The 23,006-nt window shown below is 39.5% G+C and overlaps 1 protein-coding gene across 1 annotated transcript; it reads left to right on the forward strand.

Moving 5' to 3' along the window:
- The first annotated feature begins 599 nt into the window (after positions 1 to 599).
- Positions 600 to 22,286, forward strand: MGST1 (microsomal glutathione S-transferase 1). The gene is made up of 4 exons (XM_041736196.1): positions 600 to 756; positions 6,811 to 6,959; positions 9,024 to 9,118; positions 21,642 to 22,286. The coding sequence occupies exons 2-4, from the start codon at positions 6,834 to 6,836 to the stop codon at positions 21,886 to 21,888; spliced, it is 468 nt and encodes a 155-aa protein (XP_041592130.1). The 5' UTR covers positions 600 to 756; positions 6,811 to 6,833; the 3' UTR covers positions 21,889 to 22,286.
- Positions 22,287 to 23,006: the final 720 nt, after the last annotated feature.

Here is a 23,006-nt window from a genome sequence, read left to right on the forward strand (position 1 = left end):
GACTCGGAAGCTTAGAAATATTCCCTGCTCTAGATACGGATGTCAGGATAACGATGCCTTCCTACAACACTCCCCTAAATGTCCCTGTAAAAACCATACTAGGCTGACTGTGTAACGGACTGACGCAATACAATCTCCAATTCCATTTTGGACTCTGCACACGAGGGGCCAGAGCGAGGAGGCAAACTGCCGGGGATTAGAGACCTGGAAGTCAAGAGGCGATCTTGACTGAACGTTGCACCGTGTCCGTGCCAGCCTTTGCCTTGCCACGGGTCCGGGGAAAGTGAAGCTCAATGGGAGGCACTTTTGTGAATGATTTCTCATCAGTCTGCCCCCCCCCCCGAGATTTAACTCCTCTATAGAGCTTTTAAAGCTTTCAAAATTCAGCATTAGCACCTTTGCAAATGGTTTCCAGCTACCTAAAAGCTTTGCCAGTCTCCAGGCAGCAGAAGTCCCGAGCGAACCGCTCAGGTCCCCGCCCCCACTGCAAAGGGGACAGAGCCCGGGAGGAGCCGCAGGGGGTCAAGGAAGGAGACCCGGGGGCGGGGATTACTCTGCCACAGAAAATCAGGCGATTGGGGGAGGTGCTTGGCCGGGCTGGGAGTCCGGCTGGAAGCGCTGGAGAGCGAATAAGAGCGAACCAGCCGGGGTGGGTGCGGTGCTAGGGTCCCGGGGCCGCGCCGTGCAAGTCCCCGCAGTGGCCGTGCGCCCCGCCGCTGGCACAGGTGCGCCGCGGTGCTCCTGCTCCGACTCGCAGTACGTGCCCGGGGTGGGGGCGGGGGCGGGGGCGGGGGCGCGGGGGGCCCGGGGCGCGGGGGCGGAGGAGCGGGCGCGGCTGCCGGGGCCTGGGCTTCAGGGCTCTGCGGCCGCGGGAAACTTCCCTGCTCCCTTGAGCCTCCGAAAGGCAGGTGGGCTCCTGCACCCTTGCACGTTAGGTTGTCCCCGTGGTCAGACTCCAGGGAGGAAACTTCCGAGAGGAAATCTTTTCAGGTCACCCCAACTTTGGGGTCCCGGAGAAGTGAAATCGCAACCTGGAAGAGGCGGAGCCGAATTCACCCCTACCCCAGGCCAGCTCGGGCCTCTGTGTGCCCAACACGCTGGGTGCAAACTGTAGGAATATATGAAGTCGCTGCAGTTTTAAGCAACTTATGTTCTATCGAAGGGTGCGGAATCTTGCAGCGGCTCTGGACGAATTGGCCTTTGCACCTACTGAGGTCTAGGAAGGACTTGCTCCTCATGGTTCACTTTGTTAGGCAAGAGGAACATCAGCAAGTTAAATAATTAATAATAATAATAATAATAATAACAAAGTGCAAGAGAACATAAACTTTGTGATACTATAGCCAACCCCTTCCAACCACCTAACCCCCCCCCCGCCCCCCCCCCCCCACCACCCCACACTCCCTGTCTGGAAGAAGAAGCCATGGGAGGTATGGACTCAGCTTTTACTGCTCTGGTTGGCTGGCCTGGGGCAGTGGAGAGAAGGGTGCATGCAAATCCCCCATCTCCTTGCTTCCTTCAAAATAGTCCCAAGGCTTCTTAGTATTCTGGGCACCCTTTTGTTTTCTCCTTTGCCCTCTGCCTGGTTTGTCTCCAAGGGAGTGCCAAGTGGGTTATAATCAAGCATTGTTGTATGGTCACATGGAAAATCCCCAGATCCTCTAGTTTACAGCCTTTCTTCCACTTAAGATGAGTTCTTTAGGGCCTTAGCTTGCCTTGAATACCAAGCTACACATACCTTTTGCATACCCTGAAGGCCTTCTATACTGGGAGATAGATAATGATAGGGTCTGTTGTCCTTTTCTGTTTCCAGAAGGAGAGGACTATGTGGGGACTTTGGTGATTTTTTAAAATGGCAAATCAGTCCGATTTTGAATGTTGCTCTTGGTGGCAAACAAGTACAGTTTTTCTCAGGGTTTGCTTTAGGGTGTAGTTTACTAACCACGGAGGCTGGGAAGGGAGATCAGCACAGCACCTGAGAGCCGCCTTACCCCACATCTTCCCAGCGCCCCCAGCATGTTCCCCCCAGCACCTGGGCTCTGAAGCATAGGAGGCCAGGTCTGCAGTCACCTTGCCCCGTTCAGAAAATCCTAGAATTGATAAACAGCAACAAGGCCGTTAAATTATCTTTTTTTCTTTATCTTAAGGTAGTGTTATGTTTGTTTGGGAAGTCATAAAATTGCAGAGTCATGGCTCAGCGGATGTGTGACCAGATTTTTGTGTGTTTCACAATATTGATGTTGCAAGGCCACCATAAATAAGAAGAGAACTTTGCCCTTTTTGGCCAAGAGCCTGTAAAGAGGAGTATTCCATGGTTGAGAGATAAAGACTCAACTGTAATAGATACAGTAGGGGTAGGCATTGTGTTTAGATAGAAGGGTGAGATAGGAATACAAGATGGAACAGAAAAAGGCGCCCCCAGAAAACCAGAGCGGTCTAGAATTCTTAACCTTGATAGTGGCTGCTCATGAATTAAACACTTGAGAAAACTGGGTTCTAGTCTTGGTCCATCCACAGTGAATTTGGGTCGCATTACTCCCTGTACCTCTTCAGGCCTCTGTTTCCTTATAGATTAAAGGCAGAGACAAATACTCCTGGCTCTGACTACCTTAGAGTTTTCTAGATCAAGTGAAATCATGGGAAAGCTGTTTGAAATTTCTAAAATTATCTCCTCGGTGCCTAGGACAGTACCAAAGCAGGAACTTATTTCCTGGATAGTTACACAGCACTTAGTTCTAAGCTCTGTACACTTTACTCATTTGACTCACAAGAATCCTGCACGTTGGAGGTATTATTAACCTCATTATCCAAGGAAGGTAAGTAGGTCCCAGAGAAGTTAAACCACAGGCAGTAAACTAGCAGAGCCGAATGTCCCCGGCCTCTAGCCTCGTCCTTGCGTCTCTGTGTGTTCCCCATGCTGCTCCTTGTCCCTTCAACGGCGGTCACCTCCAGTTCAGGGAATGGAGCCCAGCTCTCTGGTGTTCTCTGCTATGCCAACCAGTGATGGACAGCAAAGGGAATGACACACGGTACATTTAGAATTTGTCATGACAACAGTGCAGTTTCCTGTTTTGTCTTGTCTTAGATTATTCACACCTTATTCTGGAATACCCAAAACACCTGACATTTTACCCTCTGAATTATTAGTACTATGACACTCCTTTCCAGCCTCCAGGTGACCTTCTCTAGCAAAAAGCTTATCCACTAATTTGAGAGAGAGAGAGAGAGAGAGAGAGAGAGAGCACGAGTAGGGGTAGGGGGAAGGGCAAAGGGAAAGGGAGAAGTGAGGCTTGATCCTAGGACCCCGAGATCATGACCTGAGCCAAAAGCAGATGCTTATTCACCACCTGAGCCACCCAAGCACCCCAGTAATTTTGTCTTGACTGCAGCGCCCAGCCACAATGTAGGCTCAAGGCAACTTAACTGACAGATCAGCTTTGGAAAAAAGTCTAGGCCAGCACCGTCCTATTCCATGCTTGAAATCACTTCTGTTTCTTCGTGTCTTACCTTCACTGCTGCACACCTGGCCCGCAGGCCTGCTGGAGTGGAAGGTGCTGGTCTCCGAGGAGCGGTTCCGGGACCTGTCGGGTGGGAATGCAGAGGCTCAGCACTGGCCCATCTCCTGGAACCACAGACTGGAGGAGTTAGGCCACATTCTTGGTGCTGGAAAACCTCTTTGTGTGAGGTGCAGTGTCAACGTGTTGTTCACATTTAATGAAAAACAAAAACCCTGGCTTTGCCTTTTTCTCCAGCTGCCGACGTCTTTGTGTTCTTTTCCCATCAGCAGTTCTGGAAGGCTTCTGCTTTTTCTCTTCTTTTTCAATGCCAGTTTTCACTAAAAGAAAACCCATCCTCTGGACTTTTATTCCATTGCTGAATCTATTTCGTTCTGTAGACATCTGCAGAGACCTACGGAAACTATTTTAGTTGTAAAATTATTGCTAAATAACAACAGTTCCGACTTGATAAACTTCTATGTAACTTTTTTTTTTTTTTATTACTATTAACATTCCTGCTGTGTTTCCTCAGATCTCTGTCCAGAGGCATAGGACTTAAGGATCCCTTGTTAAGCTAATTACTCTACAGGAGCTTTGAAGGATAGTGAGGTTTTAATCAAGACTTCTTCCCCACTCCCACCCCCTCTACCAGAACAAGAGCAGATCCATTAAATGGTGGTAAAGTATTACCTTGCGCTGAGAGCTTATATCACATTATGTGTTTCAAGACTACTGACTTTTGGAGGTGGATTAATGTGTCCTATGCATTTGGTTTTATTTTTTAAACTGGAACATATAGTTTCTGTTTGCTTAAATCTGAAGTACATATTCAGCCTGCCTTTAAAAATAGGGGTTATTGGGGCATCTGCGTGGCTCAGTGGTTAAGCATCTGCCTTACCTCAGGTTGTGATCCTGGGGTCCTGGGATCGATTCCTGCATCGGGCTCCCTGCAGGGAGCCTACTTCTCCCTCTGCCCGTGTCTCTGCTTCTCTCTCAGTGTCTGCCATGAATGAATGAATGAATGAATGAGTAAATAAGTAAATAAATAAATAACATGTTTTTAAAAATATAAAATAAAATAAAATAAAATAAAATAAAATAAATAAAATAGGGGTTACTTAGGAAGCTTTGGTTTCTTTATCTGGAAAATGGGAATGATAGTACCTATCCTGTAGGTACAGGTACACTGTAGCATAATTGGGAGAGGAAACATGATAACAGACAAAGAGTGTACCAGCCACAGAGCAGGCTTTCAAAGTTAGTTGAATCAGAATTAAGCAGTTTGCAGTCTCTTCTCGAAGGAGACAGTGCAATGTACTTAGTGTACAAGCTACGAAGGCAGAGATATGGGTTGTGTCCTAGCTTGGCTGCTCAACATTTCTGAATCACATTTTCTTCACCCGTGAAATGAATATAGTTATGAGAACTATACTAGTATAGTTACAAAGGTTATGTAATGCACCTAAAGTACGTGGCATAGTTGGACGCATAGTGGACTCATAAAATTAAGCATATATGTATCTGTGTGGTTGTATATATCACAGTAACAGCAATACTTAGACAACCGTATGACCTGAACCGAGTAAAGAAAGAGATACAGATTTTTTTTTTTAAGATTTTAAAGATAGAATGATCAGAATTTGGTAGATGTCAGCCTGATAAGGTTGTATATAGGAGTTGAGTTTTAAAGGCAGGAACGGACGTTGTGTCCAAGAGACCATACTCCATGCCCAGCAGATTAAGTAGTACGGAAGCTTGAATGTGAGAAAAGATGTGTGTTTATGTGGAAGGGAGAAGAAGCAGACAGCAGGGCTGATAATTGAACAAGAGGATGTTAAAAAAGAATGGCTACCAGTTAGGGTAGGAAATTTACATGTTAAGCTTTACCCTAAATCCCTATCCACTTTGACTTCAGTATCACCAGATTGCCTTAGCTTCCCTTCTGGGTACATTCTCACTTACCCTTCCAACTTCAGACAGATAGTTACATTCAGTGGAAGGTGAAGTAAACTGAAGAGTTATATAAAGCTAATCTCCATTAGCTTATTCCTTCTTTGAAAGTCCCATAAGTGCTACTTCCTTACTTGCATTTGCCTGGCATTTTGTTTCAGTATCCTGCTTCTCCTTGTTCTCTTGTGTTGGTATTAATGATGACTATAATCATGGTGATAATGATGATCATAAGGTATAATAACCTTATCGAGGGTTCTTCTTGGGCCAGGTTCTGTGCTAAGTATAAGTATATTCCACATGTTATCTCACTAAATCCCACAAAAACTGGTAAGTTAAGGACTATTTCTATTCTCATCTTATAAATGAAGAAACTTAGTTTCAGAGAGGCCAAGTCTCTCAACCAGAGTTGATAACCAAATGGTGGGATTGGAATTCAGATCTTGCAGCCTGGGATCTTAAATACTCTTGAAATGAGAAAACACTGTAAACTGGGTTTCTTTTTTTTTTTTTTTTTTTTTTTATGATAGTCACAGAGAGAGAGAGAGAGAGGCAGAGACACAGGCAGAGGGAGAAGCAGGCTCCATGCACCGGGAGCCCGACGTGGGATTCGATCCCGGGTCTCCAGGATCGCGCCCTGGGCCAAAGACAGGCGCCAAACCGCTGCGCCACCCAGGGATCCCTAAACTGGGTTTCTAAAGAAGGATATATATTAGAGCTTAGGGATTTATTTATTTTTTTTCTAAGACTATTTGAGAGAGTGTGTGTAACCAGGGGGAGAGGCAGAAGAAGAGGGAGAGAGAATCACAAGCCAACTTTGCTCTGAGTGCAGATTCCAACTCAGGGCTCGGATCTCATGAGCCTGAGATCATGACCTGAGATGAAATTAAGAGTCAAATGCTTAAACAAAATGCTTAACCAACTGAGCCACACGCAGGGGCCCAGAACTTTGGCATTTCTAATCAAACATTAATGGTGCTACTATGTACGTAATTTAATGTTACTGGAGAGATCAATCCATGAACTCTGGTCCTTTACATCCAACTTATGGTTCATCTTGATGCAAAAATAAGATTTTCATCTCACTTTATAGCATTGTACCCATTTGTGTTTGCTTCTCATTCCCCTATGTTTTCATTTTCACTCCATGCTTGTTTAATATCTTCAAGCTTAATGTTCTAGAACTAGAAAAACACAATATTGTTTATTTTGAAATTTTAGCAAAGATTATTTCTTCTGCAATAACCCAGGATATTTTTTAAGAACAATGTGGTTAATGCTGCAATATAAGCACACCAAGTGACCATCAAGTTTTTTGAGGTATTCCCATCTACTTTTCCTATCTTGTCTAAAATCTTTTCAGGATTCCAGACCAAAATTGAGAAAATGGTTGACCTCACTGAGCTAATGGAAAATGAAGTATTCATGGCCTTTGCTTCTTACACAACAATTATTCTTTCAAAAATGATGTTTATGAGTACTGCAACTGCATTCTTTAGATTGACAAGAAAGGTAAGACATTTGGAGGCAATATTTTCCTTGAAGGGTTGTCATTTTGGAGAACAATTTTCTTGATTAACATTTTTTTGGGGGTGGGTAGTGGGTAAAGCCCAATGGCACAGTGTTTAATGTTGCAAATGAATTATGCCATTTTTGGTACAGATGCATCTGGTATATTTATGGAACAGGTACTTTTTCCTGGAAACTAGTAAACGTTTTTTTCGCTGTGGCTTTTACCCTTTATCAGGTATGCTTAGTATATGAGATTCTAAGAGTATCAGAGTTTTCAAGAAAACTTTCTGTCATTTTGAAGGTAATTTTGCCAACTAGAGTTTAGAAAATAGTCATTTTCCAGATGGGTAACCAGTGTCTTCGTTCTATTACAGGTCAAGGATATACCTTTGGGGACAGAATTATTATTATTATCATCAGTAGAGCCTTTAATGATGGGACAAGGCATTTGAATTATGTGTAGTTCTGACTTCTTAAGTGGGTGCTATTTCTGCCCAGCATTATAAGAATGATTTTTTTCTTAATGGTTGGGGAAAGTGATAGAAAGATTTCGAAAGCATGACATATACTCAAACAGGGTTTCTAACCCAGTAAGGGAGGATAGAGCAAAACTACCTTGACAAAGCTAAACTATTTCCATTGGTGTGGTCCCTATCCCTAGTCAGCAACTTCTTCCTGGAAACCACCTATTTCTCTCTCTCTCTTTCTGAGTCTCTAATGGGTCCAGGAGTCAGAGCAGCAGGCTGTGAAGTGACTGCTTACCACCAGATTTACAATGTCCTCCAGAAACATAGTAGTACTAAGCAAAGCAGAAATGTACCCCATCCTACAAGAAAGGGAGAAAGGAATTCAGATTTGTGGAGTGCCAGTGGTATGTGCCAGGAGCTACGTGGTGCTCTTTGTATGTGTGAAATCATGGACTCATTTTACATAGTTTTTAGTATTATCATGTGAAATGAGCATTGGTCCCCCCATTTTACAGATGAGAAACTGGAAGTCAGAGAGGTCAGGTAGCTTACCCAAGGTTACACACCCATAAAGCATGAAGCTAAGATTCTAATTCAGATTGCTTTAAACCTGAATCGCATGCACTTTCCACTTTAATACATTTATTTACTTATATGAAACATATTTATTGAACATAAATGCCAGACACTTATTTAGAATGAAGACAGACAAAGCTGGCCTCAAGAACTGATACTCTATTAAGTCCCTTCCCATCAGTTCTCCTCAACATCTTTATCTGAAATAAATGCTTATGTCAAATTAAGAAAAGTAGTATAATATTTATGAATTTCTAACCTTAAATTAGGCTAATTTTGTAGTTCATGTTTTTCTTTATTATAAATTATTAAACAGTGGAACACACTTAAATATTTTTAAATGCATTTTTCAAGTTTCAAGGGATGAGGAAATCATATCAAACAGCATAATAATTTGCAGGAAGGAATAAATGAACATATGCCCTAGAACATGGACTTGGTATTTTTAGGAATGCAATTCTACTTCTTATATTTCATTATATTATTCAACCGAAAGTGTTCATTAATTCAATGAAAGAAAAGAGATACACATATCCTAGCAAAGTACAAAATACATTTCCTGCCCCTCGCTCTTATGCTTCTTGTCTGTTCCCTAACATATGTGGTTAGTAAATTAAGGACCTTCATATAAACCAATCAGGTGGGAATATTAATACTCTTAAGGGAAGTTGTATCAATATCACTAGGAAAAGATTCCAGTTCACCTTAATAATAGTCGATGACGGATTGGAATTATGCTCTCTTTTCCACTTTTCCTTTTTTTTTTCACTATGTTTATGCATTAGTTTTTATTTATGTTCTTATTTATGCTTTTCTTTAAAAAAGTTTTTTTTTGCACTGTTAAAAACTCAGGTTTAAAGTATAGACCCCTCCTGGTGTTTGAGCTCCAAATTTTCTTTTCATAAGGGCCAACCTGAATACCTGTATTTCTCCTGTTAAAATGCAAATAATTTATCAGATAGAATACTCCCACGTTATTTGGTATTTGAAATAACTTTTTTTTTCTTGGTGTTTGGAATAGGTTTTTGCCAACCCAGAAGACTGTGCCAGCTTTGGCAAAGGAGAAAATGCCAAAAAGTATCTTCGGACAGATGATAGGGTGGAACGTGTACGGAGGTAAACCCACTGTCCCCTAAAATTATTTACTTGATCAAAGAATTTTGGTCCCAGAGTTCACTGAGGATGTTGGGGGGTCATAAGAAGGGATAAAAGTCAGTTATCTTAACTAGTCCATACAATAATGATAGAAAATTAGGAATCTAGAAGTCTCCATCTCTCAGTGCAATTGCACCTGTTGCCAATTTCCTACCTTGTCAGAGTTAATGACTTTGTACTGTGTAGGGATTTTTTTAAAAGGTATTAAAGGTAGGAGGTAAAACGAGGATGGTAGATTCTTCAGTTTTGTCATCTTTCTCCAGAGGTGAGACTGTCAGCTTATTTGAAAAGTTGAAGATACTTTTGCATAAAACTCGAAATGTGGACGTGGGAAGTCTTGCCTTCCTTTTTCTCTCTCCCTTATAAGTATTATGTTTAATGTACTGAGAATTCAATGAGCAATGAAAAGCCATAAGCGAAGATACTATCCACACCACTTCCTAATAATATAATTAATACAGTTTTAGAAAAGCAAATTGAATCTTAGTTCTAAAGGTATACTTCTTAATCTTTGCCATAAAGTCATAAATTACAAACTTTTTTTCACCTTTTACTGAACTGTAATTGACAAATAAAATTGTAAGACATATAAAGTGCACAGCACCATGATTCAATAACACGTATGTGTTGTGAAAGGTTTATCTGCATCGAGTTTATTAACACATCCATGACCTCCATAGTTACCACCCCCTCTGTTTTTTAATGAGAGCATTTAAGGTCTAATCTCTTAGCAAATTTCAATTATACAGTACAGTGTTATTAACTATAGTCACCATGTCATGCTTTAGGTCCTCAGACCTTCTTTATCTTATAACTGAACTTTTGTACCCTACCAACCTCTCATTTCCCCCCAGCCCCTGGCAACCACCTTTCTACTGTTTCTATGAGTTGAAAATTTTTTTTCCAGTCTTTTAGATTCCACGTATAAGTGGTACCATATAACATTTGTCTTTCTCTGCTTTATTTTACCGAGCCTAACTGCCCTTCAGGTTCATCTGTGTTGTTGGATGTAATAGGATTTATTTCTTTTTTAAGAGTGAATAATGTCCCATTGCACATATATACCACATTTTCTTTATCCATTCATCATTGATGGGCACTTAGGTTGTTTCTGTATCTTGGCTATTGTGAATGATGCTGCAGTGAACATGAGAGTGCAGATATCTCTTTGGAATTTGGATTTCTTTTCTTTTCTTTTCTTTTCTTTTCTTTTCTTTTTTCTTTTCTTTTCTTTTCTTTTTTCTTTTCTTTTCTTCTTCTTTTTTCCTTTTTTTCTTTTTTATATATACCCAGCAGTGAGATTGCTGGATCATCCGGTTGTTCTATTTTTAATTTTTTGAGGAACCTCCAAACTGTTTTCCATTGTGGCTTATACAAGTTTACATTCCTACCAACAGAGTTCCCTTTTTTCCACCTTTTGCCAGCATTTATCATCTCTTGTTCTTTTGACAATAGCCATCCTAAGAGAGGTGAAGTTAATCAAAATCACTGATTTTGGATGATTTTTGAATAAAAATCAGTGGTTTTGGATGTCTTCTTTGGATAAAAACAACTATTCAGGTCTTTGCTTATATTTATTAACTGGATTATTGTTATTGCTATAGAACTGTGTAAGTTCTTTGTATATTTTGGGTATTAAGCACCTGTCAGACATGTGGCTTGCAAATATTTCCTCCATAGATTGTCTTTCCATTTTGATTATGGTTTCCTTTGCTGAGTAGAAGCTTTTTGGTTTGATAGAGACTCATGTGTTTATTTTGGTTTTGTTGTCTTTGATTTTGGTATCAAATCCAGAAAAATCACTGCTGAAGCCAGTGTCAAGGAGCTTACCCTCTATGTTTTCTTCCAGGAATTGTATGGTTTCAGGTCTTACATTTCAAGTCTTTAATCCCTTTAGAATTAATTTTTGTGAATAGTATAAAATAGGGTGTGGCTTCATTCTTTTGCATGTGGAAATTCAGTTTTCTCAACACAGTTTATTGAAGAGACTAGCCTTTCCTATTGTATATTATAGTTATTTTTGCTACTTGTCTTTTAGTTTTTATACTAGACTTATGTAATTTACCCACCATCATTACATTATACACCCACTGTGTATTTTGAATTTAATTATATTTGCTTTTACTGGTGAGTTTTATACTTCTGTTTGTTATCTTCTTACAAAATAATGTCCTTCTGTTTCAACTTAAAGAAAATCCTTTAACATTTCTAGCTGCTGTAGTGGTGATGAACACTTTCAGCTTTTGTTTAGAGAATTCTTTGTCTCTCCTTCAATTCTGAAGGACAACTTTATCAGGTAGAGAATTCTTTTTTTTTTTTTTTGTATATTTTTTTATTGGAGTTTGATTTGCCAACATATAGCATAACACCCAGTGCTCATCCCGTCAAGTGCTCCCGTCAGTGCATGTCACCCAGTCACCCCATTACCCCGCCCACCTCCCCTTCTACTACTCCTTGTTCGTTTCCTAGAGTTAGGAGTCTCTTATGTTCTGTCACTCTCACTGATATTTCCTACTCATTTTCTCTCCTATCCCTTTTATGACCTTTCACTATTTTTTATATTACCCAAATGAATGAGACCATATAATGTTTGTCCTTCTCCGATTGACTTACTTCACTCAGCATAATACCCTCCAGTTCCATCCACGTCGAAGCAAATGGTGGGTATTTGTCATTTCTAATGGCTGAGTAATATTCCATTGTATACATAGACCACATCTTCTTTATCCATTCATCCTTCAATGGACACCAAGGCTCCTTCCACAGTTCGGCTATTGTGGACATTGCTGCTAGAAACATTGTGGGGGCGGGTGTCTCGGCTTTTCACTGCATCTGTTTCTTTGGGGTAAATCCCCAGCAGTGCAATTGCTGGGTTGTAGGGCAGATCTATTTTTAACTCTTTGAGGAACCTCCACATAGTTTTCCAGAGTGGCTATACCAGTTCACATTCCCACCAACAGTGCAAGAGGGTTCCCCTTTCTCCACATCCTTTCCAACATTTGTTGTTTCCTGTCTTGTTAATTTTCCCCATTCTCACTGTGTGAGGTGGTATCTCATTGTGGTTTTGATTTGTATTTCCCTGATGGCCAATGATGCGGAGCATTTCCTCATGTGCTTGTTGGCCATGTCTATGTCTTCTTTGGTGAGATTTCTCTTCATGTCTTTTGCCCATTTCATGGTTGGATTGTTTGTTTCTTGGGTGTTGAGTTTAAGAAGTTCTTTACAAATCTTGGATACTAGCCCTTTATCTGATATATCTTTTGCAAATATCTTCTCCCATTCTATAGGTTGTCTTTTAGTTTTGTTGACTATTTCTTTTGTTGTGCAGAAGCTTTTTATCTTGATTAAGTCCCAGTAGTTCATTTTTGCTTTAGTTTCCCTTGCCTTCATAGATGTATCCTGCAAGAAGTTGCTGTGGCCAAGTTCAAAAAGGGTGTTGCCTGTATTCTTCTCTAGGATTTTGATGGATTCTTGTCTCACATTTAGATCTTTCATCCATTTTGAGTGTATTTTTGTCTGTGGTGTAAGAGAATGGTCTAGTTTCATTCTTGTGCACAAGGCTGTCCAATTTTCCCAGCACCATTTATTGAAAAGACTGTCCTTTTTGCAGTGGATAGTCTTTCCTGCTTTGTTGAATATTAGTTGATTATAGAGTTGAGGGCCCATTTCTGGGTTCTCTATTCTGTTACATTGATCTATGCGTCTGTTTTTGTGCCAGTACCACACTGTCTTGATCACAGCTTTGTAGTACAATTTGAAATCTGGCATTGTGATGCCCCCCGGCTCTGGTTTTCTTTTTCAATATTCCCCTGGCTATTCGGGGTCTTTTATGATTCCACACAAATCTTAAGATTGTTTGTTCCCACTCTCTGAAGAAAGTCCTTGGTATTTTGATAGGGATTGCATTAAACGTGTAAATTGCCCTGGCTAACATTGACATTTTCACAATATTAATTCTTCCAATCCATGAGCATGGAATATTTTTCCATCTCTTTGTGTCTTCCTCAATTTCTTTCAGAAGTGTTCTGTAGATTTTAGGGTATAGATCCTTTACCTCTTTGGTTAGGTTTATTCCTAGGTATCTTATGCTTTTGGGTGCAATTGTAAATGAGATTGACTGATTCCTTAATTTCTCTTTCTTCAGTCTCATTGTTAGTGTATAGAAATGCCACTGATTTCTGGGCATTGATTTTGTATCCTGCCACACTGCCGAATTGCTGTATGAGTTCTAGCAATCTTGGGGTCCATGGAGTCTTTTGGTTTTTCTGTGTACAGTATCATGTCATCTGCAAAGAGGGAGAGTTTGACTTCTTCCTTGCCAATTTGAATGCCTTTTATTTCTTTTTGTTGTCTGATTGATGAGGCTGGGACTTCTAGTACTATGTTGAATAGCAGTGGTGACAGTGGACATCTCTGTCATGTTTCTGATCTTAGGGGAAAGGTTCCCAGTGTTTCCCCATTGAGAATGATATTTGCTGTGGGCTTTTCGTAGATGGCTTTTAATATGCTGAGGAATGTTCCCTCTATCCCTACACTCTGAAGAGTTTTGATCAGGAATGGATGCTGTATTTTGTCAAATGCTTTCTCTGCATCTAATGAGAGGATCATATGGTTCTTGTTTTTTCTCTTGTTGGTTTGATCTATCACATTGATTGCTTTACGAGTGTTGAACCAGCCTTGCATCCTGGGGATAAATCCCACTTGGTCATGGTGGATAATCTTCTTAATGTATTGTTGGATCCTATTGGAAGGAACAAGAATTCTCTTGTTGAGAATTTTTGCATCTGTGTTCATCAGGGATGTGGGTTTATAATTCTCCATTTTGGTGGGGTCTTTGTCTGGTTTTGGAATTAAGGTGATGCTGGCCTCATAGAATGAGTTTGGAAGTACTCCATCCCTTTCTATCTTTCATAACAGCTTTAGTAGAATAGATAGGTATTGTTTCTTCTTTAAACAAACGTTTGATAGAATTCCCCTGGGAAGCCTTCTGGGCCTGGACTTATATGTCTTGGGAGCTTTTTGATGACTGCTTTAATTTCCTCGCTGGTTATTGGCCTGTTCAGATTTTCTATTTCTTCCTGCTCCAGTTTTGGTAATTTGTGTTTTTCCAGAAATGCGTCCATTTCTTCTAGATTGTCTAATTTATTGGTGTATAGCTGCTCACAATATGTTTTTTAAAATCGTTTGTATTTCCTTGGTATTGGTTGTGACCTCTCCTTTTTCATTCATGATTTTATTAATTAGAGCCTTTTCTCTTTTGTTTTTAATAAGGCTGGCTAATGGTTTATCTATCTTATTAATTCTTCGAAAGAACCAACTCCTGGTTTTGTTAATCTGTTCTACAGTTCTGATCTCTATTTCATTGAGCTCTGCTTGAATCCTTATTAACTCTCTTCTTCTGCTTGGTGTAGGTTTTATTTGCTGTTTTTTCTTCAGTTCCTTTAGGTGCAAGGTTAGCTTGTGCATTTGAGTTTTTTCCAGTTTTTTGAGAGATGCTTGTATGGCAATGTATTTCCCTCTTAGGACTGCTTTTGCTGTATCCCAAAGATTTTGAATGGTTGTATCTTTATTCTCATTAGTTTCTATGAATCTTTTTAACTCTTTTTAAAAAATATTTTATTTATTTGTTCATGAGAGACACACAGAGAGAGAGAAAGAAAGAGAGAGAGAGGCAGAGACACACACAGGCAGAGGGAGAAGCAGGCCCCGTGCAGGGAGCCCAATGAGGGACTCGATCCTAGGACCCCAGGATCACACCATGTACTGAAGGCAGGCACTAAACCGCTGAGCCACCCAGGGATCCTTAATTCTTCTCTAATTTCCTGGTTGACCCTTTCATCTTTTAGCAGGATGCTTTTTAACCTCCACATGTTTGAGTTTCTTCCAAATTTCTTCTTGTGACTGAGTTCAAGTTTCAAAGCATTATGGTCTGAAAATATACAGGGGACAATCCCAGTCTTTTGGTATCAGTTGAGACCTGATTTGTGACCCAGTATGTGGTCTATTCTGGAGAAAGTTCCATGTGCACTTGAGAAGAATGTGTATTCAGTTGCGTTTGGATTAAAGTTCTGTAAATATCTGTGAAATCCATCTGGTCCAGTGTATCATTTAAAGCTCTTGTTTCTTTGGAGATGTTGTGCTTAGAAGGTCTGTCATTTGCAGAAAGTGCTGTGTTGAAGTCTCCCAGTATTAGTGTATTATTATCTAAGTATGTTTTTACTTTGGTTATTAATTGATTGATATATTTGGCAGCTCCCACATTAGGGGCATCAATATTCATGATTGTTAGGTCCTCTTGTTGGATATATCCTTTAAGTATGATATAATGCCCTTCTTCATCTCTGACTATAGTCTTTTGGATAAACTTTAATTTATCTGATATGAGGATGGGTACCCCAGCTTTCTTTTGAGGACCATGTGAATGGTAAATGGTTCTCCAACCTTTCATTTTCAGACTGTAGGTGTCATTAGGTCTCAAATGAGTCTCTTGTAGACAGCAAATAGATAGGTCTTGCTTTTTTATCCTGTCTGAAACCCTGTCTTTTGATGGGATCATTAAGCCCATTCATGTTCTGAGTTACTATTGAAAGATATGAATTTAGTGTCATCATAATACCTATTCAGTCCCTGTTTTTGTGGATAATTTCTTTGGTCTTCCTTTCTTTTATAGAACCCCCCTTAATATTTCTTGCAGAGGTGTTTCGGTGGTCACATATTTTCAATTTCTGCCTATCTTGGAAGCCCTTTATCTCTCCTTCTATTCTGAATGACAGCCTTGCTGGATAAAGTATTCTTGACTGCATGTTCTTCTCATTTAGTACCTTGAGTATATCCTGCCAGCCCTTTCTGGCCTGCCAGGTCTCTGTGGAGAGGTCTCCTGTTAACCTAACACTTCTCCCCATATAAGTTAGGGATCTCTTGTCTCTTGCTGCTTTAAGGATTTTCTCTTTATCTTTGGAATTTGCAAGTTTCACTATTAAATGTTGAGGTGTTGAATGGTTTTTATTGATTTTGGGGGGGACCCCTCTATCTCCTGGATCTGAATGCCTGTTTCCTTTCCCAATTTAGGGAAATTCTCAGCTATGATTTGTTCACATATGCTTTCTGGTCCTCTGTCCCTCTCGGTGTTGTCTGGAACCCCAATTAAACATAGATTTTTCCTTCTGAGGATGCCATTTATTTCCCTTAACCTTTCCTCATGGTCTTATAATTGTTAAATTATATTTTCTCTTCCTTCCTTGCCATCCACTTGTCTTCTATGTCACTCACTCTTTCTTCTACCTCATTAATCCTCGTCATTAGGACTCCCAGTTTGGATTGCATCTCATTTAATTGATTTTTAATTTCGGCCTGATTAGATCTAAATTCTGCAGTCATGAAGTCTCTTGAATCCTTTATGCTTTTTTTTCCAGAGCCACCAGTAGCTTTATAATTGTGCTTCTGAATTGGCTTTCTGACATTGAATTGTAATCCAAATTCTGTAACTCTGTGGCAGAGAGTACTGTTCCTGATTCTTTCTTTTGTGGTGAGTTCTTCTTTCTAGTCATTTTGCTCAGTGCAGAGTGGCTAAAAACGAGTTGTACTTGTTAGATGTACTTGTTAGATGTGCAAACTCTTCTCTCTGTAGCATTCCAGCTGTGTTCCCTTAAATCTCAGGTCGAATTTGTAGGTTTTCAGGATGATTTGAACGTTATCTAGGTAAGTTGGTGGGGACAGGTGTCTTGGGGACCCTACTCTCCCCTGCCATCTTACCCCACCCCCCAGGTAGAGAATTCTTTGTGAAATATTTGGTATTTATTATTTTATTAATTATATTTTTAAGACTCTTAAAAAGAGTCCCATCCCACTCCCTTCTGCCTTGTAGTTTCTGATTAAAAGTATGCTGGTAGTCTTATGGGGTTCCCTTGCATAAGACAAGCTACTTTTCTCCTGCTGCTTTTAAAATTTTCCCTCTCTTTAACTTTTGGTAATTTAATTACAATATGCTTCGGTGTGTCTGTGTGGATTCATATTTTTTGGTACATCTGAGGTTCCTACATCTGGATGTCTATTTCTTTCTCTGGGTTGGGAAGTTTTTAGCCATTATTTTTTGGTTAAGCTTTCTGCCCCCCTTTCATTCTCTTCTACTTATGGGACCTCTGAAATAAAGATATTCATCTTTTTGATGGCATTCTATAAGTTTCATATTTTTCCTTTTTTTTTTCTTTTTGTGCCTCCAGTTACATGAATTCCACTGACCAAGTCATTTATTAAACGGAATGTTTTTCTTCTAATAGTAAAGTCTGTGCTAGGTAGTTTGAATAAAATGTTAACTTCTGCTTCTCTTAGTTATATATTTGTTAAGTTAGCAGTCCTACTGAGTAAATCATCTAGTCTCAAAAATGGACCAACAAGAACGTGGATTTAAAATAAAATAGTTTCAGGACAAAGAATTAGTGCGAAAATTTCAAACAGTATCAGAAAATTGTGTTATTATGAAAGGGATTAAACAGTAGAAAAGGGTGAGTACAGCTTTGTGGAATTACCAAAACCACCAAAGAGACATTAAGCAGTTCAAAACTTTGTGTTTACCTTTTTGTAGATCCCTTCTAGAGCAGGTAATCACATACATGATGCTAATCATGACCTTATGCTGATAACGTTGCCCAGGACTTGAGAGTGATAATAATTAGACACTCGATAGCACTCGTGGGTTTGGAGGGAAGATCCAAGCGTCATGTGTGAAAGCTTAACAAAATAGATTTTATTTTGAGATTTTAGATTCTTCCCCATTCTCCCCTTCCAGCCTCCCCCTCCTTGCCATACCCATAAGACTGTACTTCTAGAGGAGCAAACCATTATTGAACCTGATCTTCTAGTCAGGTTGTGAACAATTGACCTTAGTTCTGAAAGGAATCAGTGTCCTTGAAGAGGTGCAGCGACTGTGTGCATAGCGCCCCCTGGTGATCAGACGCTGGCTTTTCAGTGTGGCAACAGAAGAAAGTCTCCGAGAAAGATAGGGTGTCCAGTTTCCAGTTGTATTGTTTGAGACCTTATGGACCCCATCAAAAACTTTCTAAGAACAGTTTACTTTCGGTGAAACTTTACAGATAAAGTGTTTCCAGAATCTCCCCCATCTCATTTTTAACCTGGATTTTTTTTACACTACTTCCACATGTGAAGCTATTTCTATTAGTATATGCCAATGGCAGGGATGAAATGGGGCCATGAATGAAGATATGCAATCTTGAGAAAATTAATGCATAAACATGTGGGAAAAATAATTAAAAACAAAGGAATATGTGTGGAAATGTCAAGATAAGTGACTTATAGGTCAGCGACTCAGTGCTTTGGGCAGACAGAAATCAGTGATGATTAGAAAACATTTTATGTATGTATCTATTTAATCCTATCTCACGAGGTTCTAGAAAGAATTTGAGATCATATATACATTTGTTACAACTAGATGAAAGAAAATTGTAAGGTAATTAGGGCAGCTGGAAAAATAAAGGGAACTTTTCAAAAGGGAAAGAATGAAGGCTTCGGTTTGGTATACAGGGAAAGGAGAGATGTGTAGAACATACTAACTTCTGAGGTAGAAAATACTTTTTCACTGAGTGATGGAATTTAGGTGATGCTTACTGGGGATTCTTTCAAGGGACTGAAGCTTAGGCTAGGAGTTGAACTAGATGGCTTCCCTTCTGGACCCAGTGCATGAATAAAACATTCATTGAGAGGTTGTTGTGTGTTTATTGATGTCACTTCTATCAGGATATGATAAAAGAGCTTTAAGACTGGATTCGTGCCCTGGAGGGATTTATAATTTTTACCATGAAAATAAGGCCAACATACATGTAGTAATTAGAGAATGATATAAAGCAGCCTCTTATTAGATGTTAAGTTGTGGGGTACAAGGTATAAGTTTCTAAAGGATTCAGGAATATTGGATGGAGGAAGAGCTTAAAGGATATTAGGATTTGGGAAGAGGAAGAGAAGAGTTATCATGTCAATTTGGGATAATTTCTTTGTGGGAATTTGAGCACACTGCTATATTCTGAGTGTGAAGAGCTTTGGTTGAGATAAGGTCCAGATCAGATGGGTGATGCAGAAATCCAAGTGGTTCTGATCTGAGGGAAGAAGTTGTGACTGGAGCATCATGAGCAGAGAGTAGGGCTGTGTAAAGGTCAGCCATAGAGCAAGGCTATACCAAGGGGCATCTGTCCAAAGGAGAAAAGAAAATGGGAACAGGAGTCATGATGGAGGGAAGGGGACAGACCAGATAGAAAGTGGTCATGAAGACATCTACCTACTAATGGATTTTGGTAGCCATCTAGAAAGGACAGGAAGATGAAACAAGCTTCCCCTATATGGTAAGCTGTGTTGTTCAATCAGAGAAAGGATTCCAATGGAAAGGTGATACTGAACTATAGCAAGTGCTCACTGGTAGAGCTCGGTATGTGTATGCCTGGGCCAGGGTCTAAAAAGAACAGCATGTAAAATGGCGTGAGTTAGCATTGAGTATGAGCGTCTGTTGAAAACAGACAATTTCTAGGACAATGAGCAGTGTTATCTGTAAGAACATTTGGAAGGCTGAAGACAGGAAAGGCAAATTGGAGAAGTGAAATAAGATATAGGGAGGCCAGAAAAAAATGGAGGGACTAATACTGTCCAAAGAAGCCCTTCTCTGACCTTCCTTCCCTCTACCCCCAGTGAAACCCATTACCGCTTGTTGTCCTAGACTTTCTTCTCTGTTTTAAAACTGTATTCTATTTGCTTATTGCTTAAGTAGACATTGTTTTCCATGGGGTCTCCCTTTAAAAACTTCTTCCCCAACTTAGAAGTTTTAGAAGGCTTAGAAGTAGACATTGTTTTCCATGGGGTCTCCCTTTTAAAACTTCTTCCCCAACTTTAGAATGTCTTACCTTTCAGAAAGCTGTGGGGGAGAAAACTAACATGGCCAACATTGGAGGTGAAGTTATATCTGTGGCACGGCAGGAGAATTCAAAGGACCAAACCAAATAGCCTTCATATAATTGAAGTGGATCCTTCCTAAATAGGAAATAGTATTCCTGCCCCTTCTCATCCGCCTTGCTATCAGTAGCCTGTTCCATGAAAGAGAAGGGACAGGAACACTCATACCATTCTGTCTTTGCTTTTATTTAGGAACAGGCCTTTTTTAAAAAATTATTTATTCATGAGAGACACAGGAAGAGAGGCAGAGACATAAGCAGAGGGAGAAGTAGGCTCTCTGCCAGGAGCCCAATGCGGAACTCGATCCCAGGACCCTGGGCTCATGACCTGGGCTGAAGGCAGATGCTCCACCACTGAGCCACCCAGGTGCCCCAGGAACAGATCATTCTTTATTTAAAATTTTCAAAACTATTACTTATCTAGGTTATTATCATCTTCTTCAACCTTCATGTTGTCACCATCTTTGTCAGGCAAGCTATGGGAAACAGGAGAAAGGAAAAGAGGTGGGAGATGATGGTGATTGCTGAGCAGGGGATATGTAATAATTTTTTTGGTAGAAGAAAAAAGAGTGACATAAGACAAATTTTTTTTTTTTTCATTTTGAAATGCCTATCAGTAGCTGATAAAGCTCTATCAAAAATCTCACCTCCTAGTCTAGATTCTAAAACAATTTTAGTTCTGGAAACTTAAACAGGGACATTAGATTTTAAAATTAAGCACTTCAAAAAAATCAAGCCAATAATAAATGCACCTTCTATTCTCATTCCTGGCCAGAGAAACCCAGGATGCCATAAATCAGAGGAAAACTTGTAGTTAAACCATGATTTTTGTCTTCTTCTAGCTATAGTATATAAAGATAGAATTTAGGAAACATATCTTTCTATATTGTCTATCATTTTTGTGTATTCTTTGTACTTTGCTTCTTCACTTCAGTAATTCTTTTTATAATTTGAGGATACATTGGCTAAGATTTTCCCCATATTTGAAAGGCTACTTATGTATTCTGTTGTTTGGAAGTTGAGGGCATAAGATTCTTAGTATTGAAATGGTAAATTAATTGTTGACAACCTAGTAGTTTGGGTGGATGAGCAAGGATTGGCTGAGTAATGATTTTGTAGATTGGCAGAAGTGATGGGGAGCCTTATGAAAGATTATAACCAAAAGGATTTTCTTCTTTTGGAAAGAAGTGTTTTAAGAAGAATCTTGAATTGCTATTGTATGAATCTCGGAAGAGCAAGTATTTCATATATAAAAACTGAAGTGAGTTTTATGACAATAGATGCAGCAGTTTTGATATGCCTGAGCGTGCAAAGTGCCTTCTTTGTTATATGTTGAAATACACTAAAGATAGAAACAAAAATAATGAGATATTTAAAATAAAAGCTAAATGGTTGAAGAAGGAAGACAATTTGAAAAAAAAGTGAAATAAATCTGCATTTTAAGATCCACTAACATTAGTTTTAGAAGAAAGGGAAAATGAACCTATTTCTACTGATTTTGAAGTCAGTGTTTTGCTAATCATCTTTTCCCACAGAGCTCACCTGAATGACCTTGAAAATATTGTGCCATTTCTTGGCATTGGCCTTCTGTATTCCTTGAGTGGTCCAGATCTTTCTACAGCCCTCCTGCACTTCAGACTCTTTGTTGGAGCACGGATCTACCACACAATCGCGTATTTAACACCCCTTCCCCAGCCAAATCGTGCTTTGGCTTTCTTTTTAGGATATGGAGTTACTTTTTCAATGGCTTACAGGTTGCTGAAAAGCAGATTGTATTTGTAAAGAGAATCATATAACTTGTCATCCAATTACTTTCTAAGAATTCTATAATTTCAGTTTATAATGAATAGTTTGTTAGATTCTAAGTGGGAGGGGAGCAGGGAAATTAAGATGGGGCCAACAGTCTGAATATCAACATCACCAATGTCTTTTATTGTTTTATATTTGTGCTTGAAATTTAATGTAATTCTTAAAGTCTTTTGACTTCTTTAAGTGCCTTATTGTAAATTCTGATTATAATTCATAATATTCTTTCAACATTTAATATTTTAAATCTATAAAAAGGGTGATTGCATGTATGTAATATACATATTGTAATATCACTGAATTGGGCATATGAAATAAAGAACATATTGTAATATCACTGAATTGGGCATATGAAATAAAGAATTTAAAGAATAGTGTTATTTGGCTTAATTTTTTCCCAACTTGTATTTTCGGAAGCAAAGTCTATTCAGTGAGCAACTTTAACCTGTGATCGGACAGCACAGAGAAGAGTGCATAGTTTACATTAACATTATTTAATGTCATGTTACATCAATTATTACATTAATTAATGATGGATATTTTCGTCTTCCTGATACTTACTTAGAACTCTAAAAGTGAAGATTATGGTTTATTTATTCTTGCGTGTGGGTTCTCATTCATGCACACAGACAAGCAGGAAAACATTCACACCCACACACATCGAATTCATAAACACCTCACCTACACACACCCATGATGAGTACCAACACCATCACCAGTACTAACCATTATGGATACTTAATGATGAGGTAGCATGGTACTTCTTCATACTGTGCCATCTCCCTTCATGGTACTTCTTCATACTGTGCCATCTGCCTTCACACGTGCCTTGCTCTCTCCTCACTTACCCTAAACCAACTCTATCATAAGTAAGTTGAGATCCTTCTGTAGAAATCAGAAGACACTTACCTGTAATTCTAATAGGTACAGTATCTAGGGCAGTGCAGGGAATTTTGTTGGGAGGTGCAGTGACTCTCAGATGAGGCTGGATGATGGGCCAAGTTTTGTTGAAATCTCTACAGCTAGCGTTTATACACACAGATGTGTATATATGTGGAGTCTATATTATTTAGGACACAAGCCCTATTGCTTTA

Source organism: Vulpes lagopus, chromosome 21 (assembly GCF_018345385.1).
Source record: "Vulpes lagopus strain Blue_001 chromosome 21, ASM1834538v1, whole genome shotgun sequence".
Lineage (NCBI taxonomy): Eukaryota > Metazoa > Chordata > Mammalia > Carnivora > Canidae > Vulpes > Vulpes lagopus.